This window comes from Pogona vitticeps, chromosome 2 (genome assembly GCF_051106095.1).
Source record: "Pogona vitticeps strain Pit_001003342236 chromosome 2, PviZW2.1, whole genome shotgun sequence".
NCBI lineage: Eukaryota > Metazoa > Chordata > Lepidosauria > Squamata > Agamidae > Pogona > Pogona vitticeps.
Window position 1 is genome coordinate 164,223,307 of NC_135784.1, and position 21,145 is coordinate 164,244,451.

At 42.7% G+C, this 21,145-nt stretch overlaps 1 protein-coding gene and 1 long non-coding RNA gene across 2 annotated transcripts; one reads left to right on the top strand and one right to left on the bottom strand.

Moving 5' to 3' along the window:
• Positions 1 to 52: 52 nt before the first annotated feature.
• On the bottom strand, positions 53 to 4,402 carry EEF1AKMT3 (EEF1A lysine methyltransferase 3). The gene is made up of 3 exons (XM_020784598.3): positions 4,193 to 4,402; positions 2,873 to 2,984; positions 53 to 1,778 (listed from the first exon to the last, which is right to left on the bottom strand). Exons 1-3 carry the CDS (start codon positions 4,373 to 4,375, stop codon positions 1,381 to 1,383), a joined length of 693 nt encoding a protein of 230 aa, XP_020640257.3. The 5' UTR covers positions 4,376 to 4,402; the 3' UTR covers positions 53 to 1,380.
• LOC144586418 (uncharacterized) lies at positions 4,390 to 12,606 on the top strand. Its single transcript, XR_013541239.1, has 2 exons — positions 4,390 to 4,520; positions 8,734 to 12,606. It is a non-coding gene; the product is annotated as an uncharacterized LOC144586418 (long non-coding RNA).
• The last annotated feature ends 8,539 nt before the right edge of the window (positions 12,607 to 21,145 follow it).

Below are 21,145 nucleotides of genomic sequence, written 5' to 3' on the forward strand. Positions count from 1 at the left end.
CCTGTCCAATAAGATAATCCTAATGACCAATGCTATAAAATAGGAGAAAGCCTTTGACAATTTTAAAAGGATACTGTAATTAATTCATAATAAAACAACTAGCCACTGACAGTACAGTCACCAATAAGGAAAGAACAAAGTAGTACATAAAGACTTCCCCACAGCCATCCATTTATTTGAGAAGCACAATTCTAATATTCTCTCAGAACCATGGAAGCAGGGTATTTTCACATACAATGCACTGTAGAAAAGGAGCCACAAGAGAATATTGCTTGCAACAGTTTATATAATTAATGTTGAATGAAACTTCATCCAAAGCATTCATGTGCATAGCTTTCTTAAGATGTCATACATACTGAACTGAAAGCTGAGTCCCTAGAAGTTAAGAATGAAATAATACATTGTTTTGAAAGAGAAATACATAGTGGCTAGGCACACACAATTTAATGTTGAGTCTTATTTTTAAATAACACCCTTGCAGAAATATTATATCCCTATTTTTATAAAGACACAAAATGCTTACGAAAAAGCATCTCTCAAAAGGAGAAAAGGCATTATGGTTAAAAGGCAGTTCGGTAAACCTTGGATTCCTTGTCTTTTGTTTCATTTAATGGTCTATTTTTGAGCAAGGACAGCATTAGAGGTAAATCTGGGTGACTAGACAACTGAGTTATCTCAGGCTGGATTGGTCTTTCCAAATCCAAGTGGATTCTATGGGGGGGGGGGAGGGGAGGACAAAATCAGAAGACGTGGGGAATGTTCCTACTGCATATAGTAATGCAAGCATCCAGCTGACCATGTCACCATCACCCTAAGGATGCACCCACCAGTGCCACTTTGGTTCCATACTAGTGATCACAGAGGCTAGGAACCAAACTAAAACAGAGTGATTTGACTCATGTTAAAAAAACACCAGTTATCTCCTGCCGCTGATCCAAAAGTGCTGATAGCATAGAAAAGGATCTGGCTGAATCATGATTATCTGTACATTTTGTAGTCACTGATGATCAGATCAAATCTGACCACTCAAATGGGGACAAAATATGTAATAAATTGTAATGTGGCTGCCCCCTTTGTTTTTTTTTTTAAATAAGTTCCAGTAGAACAGCAAGGAAATTGGAGGAGGCTCATTTGAATAAATGGAACATACGAAGGAGTTAACTCACCAAATATCCCCTAATTCAATAAGCCTACTCTTGTGCTACTTGCTACTCCAACCAATAGAATTTTAGCCATCAACATCCACTGGTAGGCATTGCACAGTAGCCTGCATGAACTGGTGGTTGCCTATTAAGACTTTTGCATTAGTAAATCTTCAAAAAAAAAAAAAAAAAAAAGGACAACCACAAAAGGCACATTTTATATGTTGAACAGTGAAACTCACTGCTCAATGCTATTTTTCTTGGTCACTTTGAAGATGTTAATATTCTCAACCTCATCCCTAAATGCCAAGGTAGAGCTGAAGTGCATTGGAAGCAGCGTCTCAAAAAACAGTGGAGTACTGTGTTCCTGTCTCATTTTGGAAGACAGATAGATAGTAGACTGATCACCACATAGATGCTGGAGAGTCCTGATCAGCAAGGGGTACGTATCCTTGAGATAGACAATGTCTGCACCCAAAATGAAGTCATAATTTTGGGGAAACTCCTTGTGGTCCAGACCCCATGATAGAGCACAAACTCTGGTTCGAGCCATGCACTTCCCAGGCAAGTTCCGGAGGACATTCTCCTCTATTTGCTTCAAGGCCACAGGAAGATCTGTGATGGTCACATCACCCCCTGGAAGAAAAGGAGAGAAGACATTACTTGACCCTTCAACTCACACCGTAGGTATTACTCATGCACAACCACATGTTCCAAAACATTCTGGGCATCTAGCCAAGCTGATGGCATTTTTATTTAACTATTATAACTCATCTGCTTTTAAACAACAGAGTAACAGCACAGAGATAAGAGCCAAACAGTTATACAAGCGATGGGGAACCTATAGCACTCTTAAACTACAATGCCCATCTATGGCCATCGGCTATGCTGGCTGAAATAAATGGGTTTAGAGTCCAAAATCTGAAAGGAGGTGAGTTCCCTACATGATTTATGCCTTGAACTATTTTCCCTGTCCCACCCTCATATTATATTCAAGAAATAAGATGCATGTGTATTTATATGAAGCTTGGTACACAACCATTTAGTCCCAAGGACTGCAAATAACATATTGTTAACACTCCAAACTGTTGATGGAAGCAAATTCTAGGTTTTTGAAGAATTGGCAGCTTTCTTAAGAGGAAAAAATATGACAGGAGAATGGGAAGGACATGGGACAAAGGACTATGAATACAAACAGTCATACTGCATGGAGCATTTTATATTAGGTGCCAAATTTCATGGAGACAGACCTGAATGAACTATTCAGACTCCCAAATATCAGCAGTAATAGATTATCCTTGAACAACCAAAGTGATGCCTTTTTCCAAGCATGCAGACAAATGTAACTCCTATTCTGTCCATTTGAACATCATCTACAGCAGTGCTGGACACTTTGTGGTCTTTCAAATGTTGGGCTTTAACTCCCATCATCTTTCATCACCAATTAGAGCAACTAGAGCTTATGGGAGCTGCAATCCAAGAATATATGGGAGGGGGTACAAAATGCCCATTGTTGTTCAGAATGCTACAAGGTAGCCAGATTGTCACTCTAATACCGTCTTTTATTTCACAAACTCTGCAGTAGTCAGTGTTAAAGGTGGCTACAGCACACATTGCTTTGTCTTTGAAACAAAGCTAGATGTTGATGGAATCTCAGTGGGAGGCTTCCCTCTGCCTGAAGTTGCACAAATTATCATTCCCATCCCTTTTGCACAAGTGGTTCTGCGTACCAAGGAGAGATACAATAATGCCCACCATGCCTGTCCCAGCACCAAGTTCTATGACCTTCTTGCCCCAAAAGTTCAGCTTCTGTGCCTCGAAGTATTCACAGAGAGTTAAAGCCTTAGAAAAAGAGAGAAACACAGGGTAGTGTGATAGATCTAAATTATACAGTCAGCACATCAGCAAATATATACAAGAACTCTCACAGTGCAAGATCATTTTTGACAACATGGCTATTTTGCAATGGCCTGTGATAAATATGTGCACCTATATGGGCAGCAAACAATTGCTTACATTCTTCTGAAAGAAGCAAACTGCTGTTCAAAACCAAAGGGCCTACAAAGACATACATCCTCTCTCTCCTTATCTGCCAGTCTCTACAAAGGACAACCAAAAGACAGCTGTCCTTCTTTTAGAGGAATTAAACAGTGCTTTCAATTTTTATATGTAAAAAAATAAAATGCATGTAACTTTTCTTGCTAGGATTTATTGCCTTCGATATCCTTTGAACATCTTTCATCCTACCCCTACTCTTTCTTATGTTGATCAATACCTCTTCCAGACTTTGAACATGTACATCTTTCTTCTATACAAGCTCTCTGTTGCCAGAGAGACAATATCTTAGGATCTTTACGAACATACTTTGCAAACTGATCTCTGTCATTTGGGTATTCTCAACTCCATCTTCATATGCCACAAACTATTAGGTGTCTCTTTCAGATTCCTTCCTGTCTTTCTCCTTGAAAGACAAGTTAATCAGAAATGATGAGAAGGATTCTATGTCTATGGTCAAGGGGAGCTACTATCAACTAAAGCAGAAAGTAGACACAAATTTCCTGGTTTCTTACATGAGTAATCTGACCTGATCTAAGGCAAGCTTGCATTAAATGGCTCATGTAAAATCTTCACTTGTGTGGAACATACAGAATATGATGTAAAAGAAACTCTAGTTTACTGCTGTGAACATTTTAACACCTAAATTTCTTCCTTTTTTTCTCAACACTGCTTTGTATGCAGTTGCTACAACGATTGTGCATACATTTCAGCTCTAGCAGATGTTTGGACTGTACAGGTACATCCCCCTTCTGACCCCAGGGTTTATAAACACATAGACTTTCCAAGACAGGGAAGCATTTCTGGAACGTCATAAAACGAATTTCTATCCATCACAACCCTGTTACTCTTTAAGATGACACAAAACTTCCATGTTTTCACCATCTGGAAGCACAAAACAGGTGCAATTCCGTCTACCTGCCCTAACAGCCTAAGGATCCCACACTGAACCAACTCTACTGCCTATTTCGGGACTTCATGCCACCCGAGCTCACCGCCTCCCAGACCGGGGCAGCGACACCCAGCCGTGCCCCGTAATACTGAGCAATGCTCAGCTCGTGTCCGCACAGCCTGTAACGGGTCTCCACGGGGAAAGCGTCAGAGAACAGGCCGATCTCCTGCGGAAACACCGACGCCAGCCCCACTTCCACGTCGCCCGCACTTGTGGGCGCCGCCATTTTGCCGGAAAGGTATTTTTCCTGGGGAGGGCGGTGCCTTTGGGGAGCGGAGCCGAATTGGTCGGGGAGGCCTCCTTCTCGCTGATTGGACAGCCGCCGGCGATCCCTGGACGCAGAAGGTTGGCCCGAACCCCTGGCTCTCCAGGTGATTGGTTTGGTGAGACGAGGAGACTGAAACGGGATCTGTTTACTGCGGGCTGCTTAACGCGGGAAAACTGTCAACAGTTTATTTGTGTTATATATGCAGTACTGAACACGGTGGTCGTAGCTGGGCCAGTGAAAAAAGGCCAGCCTATTTTTCTGTTATAGGTCGCTTCCAATGCCATTACTCTAGGATTCTCCCAGTGGAAATGTAATATAAAAGCTAAGCTTACTTCTGTAATTTGCCTTGAAATAAACAGAACAAGCTACACAGAATTTAAGGCTTCAATTTTACGTGTACTTGAAATCAGTGAAGTTTACTCAATAAATGTACCCTGCTCATGTGCTTTTCAAGTGTGTACTATACACATATATAGTAAGAGTTATAACAACAAACATAGTCTAATGATGTAAGCCACCTTGGGTCCTTTTTAAGGAGAAAGGTGGGGTAAAAAATTTTAAATTTAGAATGGTGGGGTTCCTTGTCGGAGACGCTGAGCAAAAGGTGCTGTGATGGCCCCTTTTATTTTTAATGGGCTGGCACAAGCACAGATTCCCATCAGCAGTGCTGGGTAGCTGAGGGTGCTATTTGTGTTCTGGAAGGCTTTCATGGCTAGGATCCAATTGTGGGTTTCCCAGGCTGTTTTTCAGAACATGGCCAAAGAGCCCAAAAAACCCACAAAACCATTTGTCTTTCGATACCCCATGGCAATGGTTTATTATTGTTCCTGATTTGTTTACAATATACTTATATTGCCTTTTTAAAAAAGAAACATTTAAGAAAATTAAGCATAATAAGGATAAGTAAACCATTAAGAACAGTGCAAGCTTGTGCAAGCCTATTCAGCCTTCTCTGCCATAACACTTGCATACCTCATCTCAAAGCAAGGATCCTCCCCCACATTTGTACAAATTTAACAGCTCCATTGTCTTACTTTAAATCTAAAAAGCAACCTTTAAACATTGTGAGCACTGTGTTTTGCATAAAGACACATGCCATCAGTTCTCACTCCGCCACAGCTACACAAAATATCTCACCACAGGCTTGCCCAAAGGTCTTGCAACTTTCACTCCCTCCTTATTCTTTATCATCATTCCTTCTGTTTGGCTAGTTAAACAGTAACACCATTGCATGTTGATCTGAGGTCCATTTCCCTAAATGATCTGAAGGGCATCCATTCCGCCCTGACCCGTCTCCACTGACTTCGTAAGACTGGGGTTTAAGGGCAAAGAAAGGAAGTTATTCCCACATTCCCAGAGAGAGCAAGAAGTCATCTGTTACTGTCTGCTGAGCTTTTAAGAATGAGGCCATCCCTTGACGCACAACATGGTTAAATGTTAGCTTGGCACAACTTGCAAATGGAGAAGACATCATCATTTGTTTGGGTGATCGAGTTAGGACACTTAATGGAACTCAATGGAGAGTTAAAGATTAAAAGGTGTAGCTTAAATAACTTTTGTTTATTCCGATTTGTTTGTAGATTCACAGCATTTTGTTTTTTACAACTGTTTATAAAATGCATTTCCTTCTGTATCATTCAAAGGAAACAGGTTTTTATCTGGATTGGGTTTGTTTGTTTGTTTTTATTCTGAAGCTGAGTGCTCATTTGCAAAAAGAACCCAGAGGCAACTCCTCTTTTTTAAGGTATTTTAAGGGAATGGGAAACCACTTCTGAGTACAGTACTGTATTCTCTACTTGGAAAACCCTGAAAAGGGGCACCATAAGTCATAATTGACTTGACAGCACATGATTATTATGTTTGACTCTAGTTGTGCATAATGAGAACAGACACACTAGACAGATTTTTAAAAATATAATCCTTGTGAGGTAATTCTGGTTCTAAATTTCAATCTATAATAATCATGCTAATAGCCTCCTACTCCAGTGGGTCCCTGGGTACAGAGAAGGCCTTTGTAATTCTACTAGTCAAGGAGAAGCTCCAATGTACTGAGGATTTGCAGGTGCTTTTTAAATCACAAGCCTCTAACCCAAGGGTCTCAAACATGCGCCCTGGGGGCCATTTGCGGCCCGCCGGATGATAGTTTGTGGCCCCCGCCTTGCCTTCCCCCTGAAGCGCCCATGTGTCCTCTGCTGTGAAGAGTCAAAAAAAGCCTTGCCTCGCTCGCCAGCTCTCCCCCAAGACAGCGCCTCTTGCACCCTCTATCCAGAACTGCAGCCTGCCAGCAAGCCTGCCTGTCTGCTGGCTGGCAGGCTGCAGTTCTGGATGAGGGTACAAGAGGCGCTGTCTTGGGGGAGAGCTGGCGAATGAGGCAGGCTGCCGCCCCTTTCCCCTGAGCGCCTGAGCTGCCGCCGAGCGATGCCTGAGAGCGTAGCTTGCTCCCAGCCTGTCCTCGAAGAACGCCTCCAACAGCGCCGCCAGCAGCAGCAGCTGCCGCCGCCACCTCTTCCAAGGAAGCAGCTCTCTGGCTCTCTTTCTCTCTTGGCACCCCCAGCACCAGCCCGGCCAGCAGCTGCCTCAACACCCAGCGGTGCTTCCTCCTCCTTCTCCTCTTCGTCCTGCTTCAGCCGCCTTGGCTCTGGAGGCTGCCTGGACTCACCTCGCAAAGTTTGCTCCTCTGTCATGGTGGGGGTAGCCGCTGCTGCTGAGTGCGCCTTTTTTTGAGGGGGCCCCTCAGAGGAACATTGCTGGACCTCGGTGTGTGTGGATGTGCATGCGTGCGCGCCCCTGCGCACCTGTGGGTGCCCCCCCCATTCTGTTTAATTTTGTGGGTACCGATGGGGGCTTTTCTCCTTTGGCAAGGCGATTCTGTGAGGGTTTTTTTTTTTAAAAAATGTTGTGCCCTCCTTCACCCTCCCGGCTAGGCAGTTGCCAGCACTCCCTTCTCCGCTTCTTCGTCCTGCTGCTGCTGGTGGTAGTGAAGAAGGAGCCGGAGGGGGTTGTGGCCAGTGACGATGGCTTGTGCGCCCCTCTTCCTCCTCCTCCTCCTCCGAGTCTGAGCAGGGCTAAGGAAACTTCTGGGCGGCTTCTTCGGGCTCTTGCTCTGCTTGGTGGAAAATCTGATGTGGCCCAGCCTCACCCAGACTCTGCCTCCAGCGGCCCCCAGGTAAATTGAGTTTGAGACCCCTGCTCTAACCATTCTCTCTCTGGCATGCTGTACATTATTGCTGAATTGCCCTTTTTTGTTGCATAATTTAATCAGTTCTTTCCCTAACAGAGTAGTGGGCTTTGTCTGACAATCCAGGTAAAAGAAGATTGTAAGTCTTAATTACATGTTCATGTTCTTTAGCAGTGAAATAGTGTTGTCATGCACCAAGTCACTATCAAGTAAATAATATTGTGTATTATGTGCCATCAAGTTGGAATTGACTTACAGTGACCCAAACATGGCTTTCAAGACATGTAAGGCATTTCAGAAATAGTTTTACCAGTTCCATCACCACCAGTGAGCTTCCATGGCTAAGTGAGGATTTGAACCCAGGTCTCTTGAGTCCTAATCTGTATCCATACTGGGTATCAAGTACTACTACTTTACAATAAAAGAAAGAAAAGAAAACAGCTTATGCAAATAAACTAATAAGCCACTTGCCTCACCAGCTACAGGGAAAAGGAATAAATTGTGGATTTACTGATTACTGTATTTTATCAGTAATGATGGATAGGGCTGCATGATATGGGAGGTGATTAGAGGCAGAAGCTGAAGGGAGGAAGCTTTTAACTGAAATTACAGGAGACCAGTAGTGACACCTCGTTAGATTAGGTTCTCATTTTGACAGCAACAGTTTCGTCGTGTCTTCATAACATCCTTTCCATAGTTGCACTCTGTAAATAGCATGTAGATGACTGAAAGCCAGTGAGCGCAAACCCCACCAAGAAAATGGATGTTTTCAGTTGCTTGTGGTGGCACCTGAAACCCTACGTACTACTTCATTGTCTGTAGAGCAAGGTCTGCATGTTCTGTTGAAGTTTTATTTGCAACCTTGCACGTTATAGTTTGTGTGACTAGCAGGGACCTTTCTGGGCTGGGGTGATTGTCCAACACTAACCAATCATTCCTTCCAGCCTTTGATTTGAATGAGTGTCCCACCTTTCTACTGAGTGCTCTTTTCCTCTCTTTAGAACTGTTGACGACAATTGTTTCTTTGCTGTTGACCTGTTCAATTGGTTGCTAAGTATGTGTGGAGTAAAGATCACAAAATACACAAGTATGTAATTTCAAGCAACTATAAATAATATTTTAATTCTTTCTTGTACAGATGTCTCAGAGTGAGTTATTTAAGTGCCAGTTCAAGAGAAAGAGGTGGACTCTTTGGAATTTGTGGCTATTTTCCTCTGCGGATCTGTTTACTTCTATTGTGTAGCAAAAGGAATTTTAAAAGAAATTCAGAACTTTGCAACATGTTCATCCATCCACATATTTTCAAAGAGCAAGAAGCCACCAAATTCAGAAAGACAATTATTCTTTAACTACTGTCCTTCCAGTTTCCTGCTGCAGTATCCAAATCTTTCTTCGCTCTTTGTCAATGTGCGTCAAAGCCACAGGTCACCAGAATTTACTGAACCAGATCTTTGGCCGTTAACTATCTCAAGATGATTTCCTCAGGCTAATATATGATACTGTGAAGCGTGGAGAAGGATCACTGACTTGGTACTGGTGGACTTTGAGTAACAGAGGACAATAAATACCTTTAGCGTACAGTAGCTTTGTAAATACTTACAGGTGACCCATTGGAGTTTATAAAAAATGAACTCTGAAAATAATCGGGTCTCAAAAAGTTGTAGTTTTCTGATGTAATTCTGTTTCTTGCGGTTTCAAGTAGAACTAAGATTCTACTGTAGAACAGGGTATCCTCCTCTGCTCACTACCATTTACACTTGTCCAAAAAAACAGTCCCGACAATTGCTTTGTGTTTGAATGAGAAGTGGTTAACTGATGAAAAAAGAAGTCAGCTCCTGGGATTTTTTCCTTACCTGGTGTCACTTTGTGAATGGGGGTGAGCAAAAGAGGGTTTCCTGTAGACCACCTTGGCTGCTGTTGTTGGTGTTGTCAGCATTCAAGCTGCCCTTTGTTATGTAATGCTTGGCATCCTTTTCTCTGCTGGCAATATGGCCATGATATTGTACAGCAATCTCAAGCCATTTCCTGACTTTTTGAACCATGGGTATGGAAACATAATATCCCACATTCATAAACTGGATGTTCTTTTAAGAACTGAAAAGTGTTACAATAATTAAAGGGCATAGAAATAAACAGCCCTGAAAATGAAAGTGCTTAAAAATATTTAGGCTTGAATAATAGTTTACTATAGTCATTCCAAAACAATTACAGTAGCTAGCTCTCCTGACAGCAAGGTCAGTGAACAATCATATTCTTGAGAGCTGAACTGTTTATGTTATAAGGAACTTGTTTATGTTACAATGACACAAAGTAGCATTTGTAAGTCCTATATTACTGTATAATATTTTGAGTTCACAGCGGGTTAGTGTTTCAAGATTTTGGGGTGACAATATTCAGCCAATGTAGCATTTTGGTCCTGATGTTACAACAGCTTTATGTTACAGAGTCTTAGTTCTCCAGGATCTATAAAATTTTAATCAAAATAATAACAATTAAAAGAATTTTATTCATCACATCATCACAACTGCATGCCGCTTTGGGCACCAGACAGTAAACAACAACAACCATGATGGATTTTGCTCCATAGATTCAAATTGGTCTGGATGGATTTGCTCTTAGAGTAATTTTATCTGTGTGTATTTTCATGCTTAAAGGCATATTACTGGAAAATTACTTTAAAATATAATGCTATTTACTTTGTATATTCTTACTTTTAAGAACTTTACTATTTTAAGAGATGTATTCTGTATCTTTTGTTTTTCAATTGGCCTCTTTTAGGTTGTAAGCACCCTTATTTTTTGATTCAAATATGATTTAAGTTCTTGTTTGTGACTTTAATAGCTGAAAGCTTACAATTGACATATATTTTTCTGACTTACCGATTTGCCTACAACTTTTGTTTAGTTTTCATAATTTTTATATTTTTAAGTAGCCATAAGACTTTTGTATTTTTACAACAACTCTGAAGTATTTTGCGCATATGGAACATAGAAGCAATGTAGATAATAAAGTTTGTAGAATAAGACAAGCTGAAATTGCCTGGAATTATTGCAACAATGGAAAGACTTATATCATGATGCTTGAGTGATTTTTGGTATGATTGTCAGTTATTGTTTAGTTTCATTCTGGAGTTAACCCTTTTTGGGGATAATACCAGCTGTGATAAACATCTGTTAAAGTGATCACCCCATCTGAAATAATGTGAATGCACTTGACATCCCAAACCTGGAGCATTTCTTGCAATATTTGTCAATGTACTTGCACTCTTACCCTGTTTCCCCCAAAATAAGACCTAACCTGAAAATAATCTCTAGTAGGATTTTTCAAGATGCTTGTAAAATACAGTACTGTAAGCCCTACCCCCAAAATAAGGCCTAGTTAAGTGAAACCCCGCCCTCCACCATTGTGTAGCAACCAAAAGATGACATGACTGTATTTGAATAAATGTAGATTGTTGTACATGAAAAAAAATCCCCTGAAAATAAGACCTAATCCTTTTTTTGGAGCAAAAATTAATATAAGACCCTGTCTTATTTTCAGGGAAACAGGGTAGTCAGTTCCATGTCTTATGCAGAGATGAATTTGCTTCCACTTTTGACTTTCAGATCTCTATGAACAGGAAAAATAGTGGGTAGGATCTTTTGTTTTGGTTCTGTATCATGTTAAGATTGTGGGCAAACACAGGCATTGTTGCTTCATGTAAATGAAGGTTTTGACTTGATGGATTTAGCAGTGCAATTCTATGCACATTTGTTTGGAAGGAAGTACCACTGAATGCCAAAGTTTATTCCAGGTAAGGAGAAGCAAGATTGCAGACTTAAAGAGAAAAAGTCACTGTGACGGCACAGTCACACAGTGCAACGTTTTCCTTAATGCCTAACGGCACAACCTGGTGCATTTTTATTCAGAAGACAGGACCACTGGGGTTACAGTGTGGGGGTTACAGTACCGCATTTCTAGAGGCCTGGGTTTTTCATCCGCTACTTGGTCATGAAACTCACTGGTTGACCGTGAGTCAGTCATAGCTTTGTTGCAAGACTAAAGCAGAGAGAGCAATGTAGTACATCACTTTGAGGTCAATACAGCAACAATGGGATGTGTGTGCAACTAATAAATAAGTTAAATCGGGAATAAATAAGAAAATAATGAGGCAGCTGTCAGAGAAGTATGTCTAAACCCAGTTAACTGCAAGAAAGCCCTACTGTAGGCCAATTTCAACTCATTTCTGATCTGTGTGTACCTTGGCACTGGAGGATTAAAAAAATAAAATTATAAGATTCCCAATTTGCATTTTACATTTCTAGATCATTCTCCTTCCGAGAAAAGATTGAGAGGCGAATAACATAAAGATGAAAGCAAAGTGATCTTAACAAGGAAAAGCATGTAATTTCAAGGCAATTTCTTGATTTCCAGAGAAGCTTGATTTTGTAGAAGTGCATATTATGCAAGAGCACAGGCAGCTGGTTGCTGTTCTTCACTCCACTGTTAGGTCCAAATCTATTGTTTCAAATCTTCATTCTTTACAAGTTGTGGCTGCGTGTTTTCTTCCTGTTGAGAGCTGAGCAATCTTAATAAGAAATTGTGACTTCTATCATTTCTGCCTTGTAGGCTATGTGTCTCATGGCAGCGGGCGTGTATGACAACAACAATGAGATTTATGACCCGCGAGGGATTTTGCAATTCCACCTGGTGCCTAGCCATTATTGGCAGAGCCAACCAACCCAACAAGGAAGCGGTCTTCTAAGTACACTCAAGTTCTGCTTTCCAAAGAAGAAAAGAGGTTTGAATGAATTTTAAAGGATTCCCTAATTTCATGCAGTGGGACTGCAAGGCAGAATATAATAGACTGAATGGGCATAATTTCCCTATTAAAAATAAGAAGAGAATCTCCATACTTTCCCTCCGCATTCCATGTAGGTAAGAGCGGTGACCCTCATGTGCTCCACACAGCAGAGTTTGACTGATGCTACTACTGCTGGAGTTATTAGTATGTTATTTTACAGTTAAATTTGTGGTCTAAAATAAATGTAATTTAGTACAGATATCAGAATGAACGTTGCTGTGGATAAATGTACTGTCATCCACATTAAAAGAGACAGATTCTCAGAAGCAACTATGAGTTAACTAATGGACAGTTTATATATAACTAAGGAGCAGAAAATCTAAAAATATCTAGGTGACTATGAAAATCTCAGTATAAAATGCGAGGAACTTAAACTGTTCTTCAGAAACAAGTACTGTACTTTGATAGAGTAAAAGTGGTTCTCAGGACCGACTTTGACGCAGAAGAAAAATTTACTGCTGTTGATAGTTGGGCAACCTGGTGTTAACATATATTTTTTAGTATTGTGTACTAGATTTACAGTGACCTTCATGATTTTAAGTATAAAAACTTGAGTACTCCTGTCAAAATACTAGTGTCATCATGCAAAAGCGTGTACAGAGTGTCTAGGCTGGCCCTGTTTTTGCTGTCCTTCTGCAGGCCGGCAGAGACCTTTCTCTTCAGGCAACCTTTTCTGACTTGACTGACTTTTTTAAATGGATTGTTGTACCTTACTGCTTTGAAAATGTTTTGGTGTCACTTACGTTTTTCAGTATGATATTTGTTTGATCCCGTTTAGTACTTGTATACTCACTGTTGTTAGCCTTAATATTGTCTTTTAATGACATAAACTGCCCTGGGTCCTTTTAAAGGAGAAAGGTGGGGTACAAACAAACAAACAAATGTATTTGCCATAAAGCATGGGCAGACGTAGGCTTGATGACCTCAAAAATCTCTGTATGGGTCAAACAGTGAAATGTTGAAATGGCTTCCGCGGGAGCCTAGTTCCACTTCATCCAGTGACAGTAAATGATAAAGGCCCAGCAACAGTGCACTTTGCAAGGAAGAGCTTACATTAACAAAAGTACTACAGCGCTGAAAGGCATGGATTAAGGAACCATTACATGGATGGCATCCAGTTACTTCCTGGATTATAATGGCAGCGATTTAAATTAGGCCATCATCAGGCTGAAACTGAGTGATTCATACACATAATCTAAGATCAAGTTATTTGCACTAGATACTGTCAGAAAGCAATTAGGAAGTAACGTGTTAATTTAATGTGTCAATGCTAAAATGATTAAAGATAAAGGTAAAGGTTCCCCTTGACAATTTTGTCCAGTCATGTTCGACTCTAGGGGGCGGTGCTCATCCCCATTTCCAAGCCATAGAGCCAGCGTTTGTCTGAAGACAATCTTACGTGGTCACGTGGCCAGTGCGACTTAGACACGGAACGCTGTTACCTTCCCACCGAGGTGGTCCCTATTTATCTACTTGCATTTGCATGCTTTCGAACCGCTAGGTTGGCGGGAGGTGGGACAAGCGACGGGCACTCACTCCATCGCGTGGATTCGATCTTACGACTGCTTGGTCTTCTGACCCTGCAGCACAGGCTTCTGCGGTTTAGCCCTTTTTATTTTAAATGGTACGAATGCATCTAGTCTTGAGGATATGACATTACAAAAGTTATGACTTCGTGTTAAAATCCAGAGGCAACAATTACCTTGCCTTCCTGTTTCATATGAAAATAACTATTTTAGCTTTAACAGGTTAAATTAATAGTATATTGTTTCCAAGGTCTGCTTTGGACCCAGTGAAGTTACCTATCCCTAGTCTAAGGCGATTGCTTCCAGGGAGCTTTTCAAATTAGGCTGAGGGCTCCATGAAATGAGGCTGAGGGGTTGCAGACTGATAAAAACATACGTGAACATCTGTGTAGGAACTAATGGCTATTTGTCTGCCATATTTTCTTACAAAGGCATGGCCTTTATTTGTTGCTCACACTCTATATCCATAATCAAGGATTACATTATAAAAAAGACAAATGGAGGAATAGGTACGTTAATTGAACCATTAAGAAAATAAAACAAAAACAGAGTGAGCTTTTGATGATAATTCACCTTCCTCAGGGTTTGCACCAAGTTCTCATGTGTAGCTGCAAAATAATATGTTTATATTAAAGTCCCAGAAGTTTCATGGCCACTGTTGGGGACCAGACATGGCTTCTTAGATCGGAGAAAGCTGTAGTGTGCAGTCTGTAAGAGCCAGTGGTTTGGAATGTATGACCCGTCTTTCCAAACAAAAAGCGACCAGCACTCTGATTTACCCCCTTCCTCTCACCGTTTCCACCTTCACTGGAAACTCAAATAATTTCTGTTTGGTTAGAAAAAATCAGCAGGGTAATAGAAGCACGTCCAGCCTCTTAAATTGAAAATGTATTTAAACCACCAGGAACAGCAAGTTTCAGCCAAATCAATAGTTTCACCTAGTAGATACTTTCCTCAGCATGCAGTATTGCTTGTCTGATTTCAAAAGTCCATGATGTTCAAGACCTCATGTTGGTCTTCAGGTGCCCTGACTGGCCATTCTGCAGTACTGTATCTTATAAAGACCACGCTGTGTGGTCCTCAAAACAATACAAACACTGCTTTCCAAAAGTTGTGTTTTTTTTTAAAAAAGTTGAAACTCCTAACCATGATGTTCTGCATATTATAAATGGGAAATGTTAAAACTGCACTTAATTTTCCATTGTATTTATTATCCATAAGATAATATGTGGATGCACTCGGGCGGGATGATCTGTGGACATCTCTAGATAGATAAGATTTCCACCGCCACCCTCACCTTTGCCTGAAACTCTAAACTCTTGTTGCAAGTTAAAATAAACAATTTTCATGTTTGAGGGACCAACCATCTTACTTGAGGTGTTTCCAAACCAAGGGTTTCTATGGGAGTGGCTTGTGACTGGAGTAAAGGAAAGAATTTGGGGAGAAGCACCCAGGGTTTTTTTAAAATTACCAAATATAAGGCGTTATACACCTTTTCTACATGGTGATGATGTCTTGCCAACCCCACTCATAAAATCCCATGAAAAAGGCAGGCAGTTCCATGTTAAAAGCCATGTCCACCAACCACAAACACTGGCTGAAATCTTGTTGTGTAACTGGACACCACTTAAGGCTGGTGACATCATCTGCTGTGTTGGGTTTCCTAAATCAAGCTTTTCTGATTCTCATCTGAAAGTCACAAGGCTCTTGTGGAGTCCCTTTCATCATGGAGAAGCCATAGGACGGTGTGGGTGTGGAGCCTTTAATTTCAGAAAATCCTTATTGCCAGGAAAGTCAACCCACAGCAGTGATTTTTGGTAACTAATGACTCCCCCCCCCCTTTGTCTCTCAGTTGCTTCCAAAGAAAGAGACGTCTATGTTTTACTTCCCAAAAAATTCCCCACAGTAGATGATATTGACAGCCTTATCTGGCATAAATTATGCAACTGGATTCCAGGCGCTAGTCCAAGGCAGATTTCCCGGGTTCCTAACAGAGATAAAGCACTTACTCTGATTATTTAAGGAGACTGAGTGTATGTGTTTTTGATTTTGACCATGGCGGCTACACACAATTACGTTTTAAAGGCTTGAGAAAAACCCTTATTTATTTCTGATAACTGTAACCACCACCTGCATTACATATTGGTTCAGCAACATTTTTGCACAGTGACATACAGGGAAAACTACTGTGTGAGAAAATGGATGGAGAAAGATTGGATTGCTGTGCAAAAGGGAAAAAAAGAATAAATTGTAGATTCTGTGGATGTATTTTTAGTAATTTGTTACTTCCTTTTTACCCAAAAAAATCTACAACACCTAAAATATGATTAAGTCATGTTTGGGCATGATTAGCCAGGAAAGAGAGGGGCTAGAGATGCATGCATATGGTCTATATAGGCAGAAGAAAAAGAGGTTACTTACCTGTAACCATAGTTCTTTGAGTGGTCCTCTGTGAATGCACACATATGGGTATTGTCTGTGCCTGCGCTGACTCTCTCGGAAGATTCTAGAGCTAAAAGTAACAATTTTATGGTGTGATCCTCCACGATGTATATGCTCCTCCCACCCACCATCTTCCCCAGTTCCTGAATTTTATCCCCCGGGTTTGAAGGAAAGAATTAACTAATTACATAATTAACCCGTGACGGATAGAGGGGAAGGATGGGCGGGTTGTGTGAATTCACAGAGGACCACTCAAAGAACTATGGTTACAGGTAAGTAACCTCTTTTTCTTTTTCGTGGCCTCTGTGAATGCACACATATGGGTGACTAGCAAGCTGCACTTACCGGTTGGTGGGTCGTCACGGTAAGAAGGATGACAGGACAGCTCTGCCAAATGCGCTCTGACGTCGAGGCGGTAGTGTTTGACAAACGTGGACGGTGTGGACCATGTAGCAGCACGACAGATGTCAGGAACCTCAGTGCCATGTTGAAAGGCAGTAGAGGTGGGCAGTGCCCTGGTTGAATGAGCCATCAAATGTTCTGGAGGGGATTTTCCCGACGTGTTGTAAGCCATGGAAATAGTCTGTACAATCCAGCGTGCTATGGATTGAGAGGAGGCCGGGGCCCCTTTGTTTGGGCCGTGAAAGCAAAGAAAGTTTATTGGACTTTCTGAAAGTTTTTATCCTTTCAACATAGAAGGCCAGGGCACGTCTGACATGGAGGTTATGGAGCATATGTTCCAGGGACGAGGAAGGAGATTTGAAAAAGCACGGCAGTATGATGGGTTGGTTGAGGTGGAAGTCGGAGACCACCTTCGGGAGAAAGGAAACATTAAAGTAAAGAGTCACTTTATCAGGGTGAAACTGGAGAGCTGCGAGCTCACTAGCTCGTTTGGCTGACGTGATTGCAACGAGGAATGCCGATTTAAGGGTCAGGAATTTGAGGTGGATAGACTCCATGGGCTCGAATGGAGGCCGAATCAAGACATTAAAAACCAGCTGCAGTGACCACTGGGGGGTGATACGTTGTTGAGGAGAGCGAATGTTGTTGAGCCCCTTGAGGAATTTCTTGACAGTTGGGTGAGAGAACAACTTGGAGGATGGGGAGTCGTCTGGTTGATGAGCCATGATGGCTGATAGGTAGACCTTCAGTGTGGACTGGGAGAGACCAAAACTGAAGAGATGAAGGAGGTAAGTGAGTAGGGTCTTTAAAGAGACAGGTCCAGCAGGTAAGTCATTGTCCTGAGTAAATTTTAGAAAGGACTTCCATTTGTTCTCATATAGGAGAGCAGTGGAAGGTTTGCGAGCCCGAAGGAGAACGTTCATGACGTCGGGAGTATCCTTCAAGCTGCAAGACTGAGAGAGGCGACGTTGGGGTAAAGGACGAGGCCGTGGTCGAGCGAGAGGAGATCTGGGCGGAGAGGAAGACGGAGCATGTCCGATGACATCGATACCAGGTGAGTGAACCATGGCTGGCGGGGCCAGTACGGGGCGCTATCAGGATCGCGTTGGTGCCATCTTGCAGGAGATTGACGATTACCCTCTGGATGAGAGGTAGAGGGGGAAATACGTAGAGAATATTGTGAGACCAGTGCATCAGGAATGCGTCTCCCAGAGAGGCACTGTCCCTTCCTGCTCTGGAGCAGAATCGGGCACATTTCTTGTTGGCATCAGATGCAAAGAGGTCTATTGAAGTCATGTCCTATTGTCGGCATAGCCTCTGAAATATGACATCGTTCAGGGTCCGTTCGTGAGTTCTCGTTGGAAGCTGACTGAGCCGATTGGCCAAGGTGTCGTTGTCGGTGGAAATGTGGACAGCAATAGGGGAAACATGGTTGGAATAGCACCACTCCCAGAGGTCGACAGCTAGGTAGAGCAGAGAAGGGGAGTGGGTGCCTCCTTGCTTGTTGACATAGAAGAGTGCAGTGGTGTTGTCTGTTGCCAACTGCACTACCTGTCCTTGGATCAGGGCAAGAAAGGCATGGAACGCCTTGATGATTGCCAACAGTTCCAGATGGTTTATGTGAAGTGGCAGTTCTTATGTTGACCAGAGCCCATGGACTCTGTGCTGAAGACAGTGGGCACCCCATCCCGTGGGGCTGGTGTCGGTTGTGACCTGTATGGAAGGTCGCAGGGGGGAGAAAGGTCTGCCAATGAGGAGGTTGTCTAGGCAAGTCCACCAGTCGAGTTGGGAGGCTAGCTCCGGTGTTACCGACAGTAGTGAGGACGGGAGGTCTGTCACTGGGTTGAACAGGGAGAGAAACCATGCCTGCAGAGACCTCATTTTGAGCCTGGCGTGTTGGACGACGGCCGTCGTCGATGCCATGAGCCCTAAGAGATGTTGGGTGTGATGCGCTGAAACGGAGTGATGGGTTTGGGAAAGGTGGACAGCCTTTTGAATTTTTGTGATTCTTTCTGCAGGCAGAAAAGCTCTTGCGTGGAGGGAGTCTACCTCCATACCAATGAACTTTGCTGTTTGTTTTGGGATCAGGTGTCATTTTTTGAGGTTGATTTTGAGACCGAGACTTTGAAGAGTATGGAGAGTTGTGTCTCGTGCCTTTATGGCGTCGTGGTACGATGTTGCCACTATCAACCAATCGTCGATGTAGGGATAAATGTTTATTCCCTGCAGGCAGAGGAAGGCGGCTACCGGTGCCATGCACTTGGTGAAAGTCCGGGGGGCGGTAGAGAGCCTGAACAGGAGGGCACAGAATTGGAAGGCGGTGCCGTTGAAATGGAATCTGAGGAATTTTTGGTGGTCCGGATGAATGGAGACATGAAAATAGGCATCCTGCAGGTCGATAATTATGAACCAGTCTCCCTGCGAAAGCAAAGGGATAATAGAGTCCAGTGTGAGCATGGCGTGGGAGTTTACGGGGAGATATGAAATGGTTGAGATGAGTGAGATCGAGGATGGGGCGAGGACCTCCATCTTTCTTAGGAATAGTAAAGTATTTTGAGTAGAAACCGTTGTGAGAGTCCGAAGTAGGGACCGGCAAAATGGCATGTTTTTGGAGAAGTTTAGTAACCTCATCCTGCAGGGCAGAGGAGTAGGGGGTGTACTGAATGAACCCCAAAGGAGGCAAGTCGGAGAATTCTATGAGGTAGCCATACACTATGATAGATAAAACCCATTTGTCTGATGTAATGGCTTGCCAATGATGGAAAAATGGGGCCAGTCTGGTACAGTTCAGTGGGCCACGAGAAATGTCAAAAAAGGGAGGCAAAGGTAGTTGTCAATATTGCTTACCCTTTCACTGTCTTTTACGAAAGGATTGGCGTTGACGAGGAGTGTTTTGAGGCCAGTACAATGCCATCAAAGGTTGAGGGGCAGGTAGGGATCTGTCGGTTTGATGGGAGCGATATTGCTTGTAAAGCTGGAACCTTTGATTTTGATATTGCTTGGGGTAAAAGGGTCGTTGGTAGGAGGTAGAAGGCTGATTAGAATAAGAGTGTGCAGTCTTGCTTGAAGCAATATATGGCGGTATATAAGCAGCACACTTTGCTTTGCTTTTTTAGATAAACAGCATTAGCCACCTGACCAATAAGATGGCCAAGCACACCAGTCAGCAAAGTGCAACATGCAGACTGGTGTAGGGGCTGGATCTTATCTCTTCTTAAATGCCAACCCTCTTCAGTTTTATAGATCAAGTCACTTAATAGTGCTACATTTGAGCTAGCTATTGTAAATCTAGTTTTTAAAATGAAAGTATAGACTGAGAACATTTTTCTGGCAGAGAGGCTCTCTGACTGCTGATTTCTAATAGAGCACAGCAGAGGGATAAAACTGAGACACACCCCAGGGAGTGAGCGACCAGAGAGAGAGCTAACAGGAGTTTGACAGGGAGAGAGGTAGTAAGGCAAGGGGCCACTGGAGGAAGAGAACAAAAAATAAAAAGGGGGGAGATCAAGGGCACAAAGGCAAAGCATCCTTCAAGGCAGACAAGGCAAAGGAAAGGGTATTCATAGAAAAATAGATGAAAATTTAAAAAAACTAAGGGCGTGATCACACAAGCCAAATGAAACCCAGCTCTGTTGGTTCTTTTCATAACTCTCTTTTACTGAATTGCGGCCATGTAGTACAGAGGCTGTCAAAACCCCGTTCCGTGACCCAGTGCCGGTTCGTGGCCTGAGCCAAACCGGGCTGCGGAGACAGACCTCTTGCCCCCCCAATGCACTCCCATTCCCACAGTTGCTTTGCACACAAATGCGCGTGCCAGCGCCGGCGTGAGCGCTCCCCCACCCCTTCACGCATGCACGGATGCAGGCGCTCCTGCACATGCGTGAAGGGGGGAGCGCTTCCCCACTGCTTCACACATGCGCCCGAGAGACAGCGTGCACATGCGCCTAAAAGCACATGGGTTAAACATGCCCAGTTCTTACAGTCTTTCCTCATAAGGTTTGGTTTCCAGTGCCCTGACCATCCTTGCTGCCTTTTTCCAGCTTGTCAGCATCCTTCTTAAAATGTGGTGTCTGGAACTGGACACAGTTCTCAGGATGAGGCTAGCCAAAAGCAAACCAAAGCGTGCTGCTTATATGCTGCCCCATAGTGCTTAAAGTACTCTCTTATGCAGGCTACACAGTGCCAAATAGAGGGCGACTAGTACCTCACAGGATTTCGATTCTATACTTCTGTTAATGCACCCTAATATAGCATTTGTGTTTTTTGCAGCCACTTCACATTTTTGGCTCATATGCAGTTTGTGATCTATAACACAACAATTAGAGATGTCCGACATT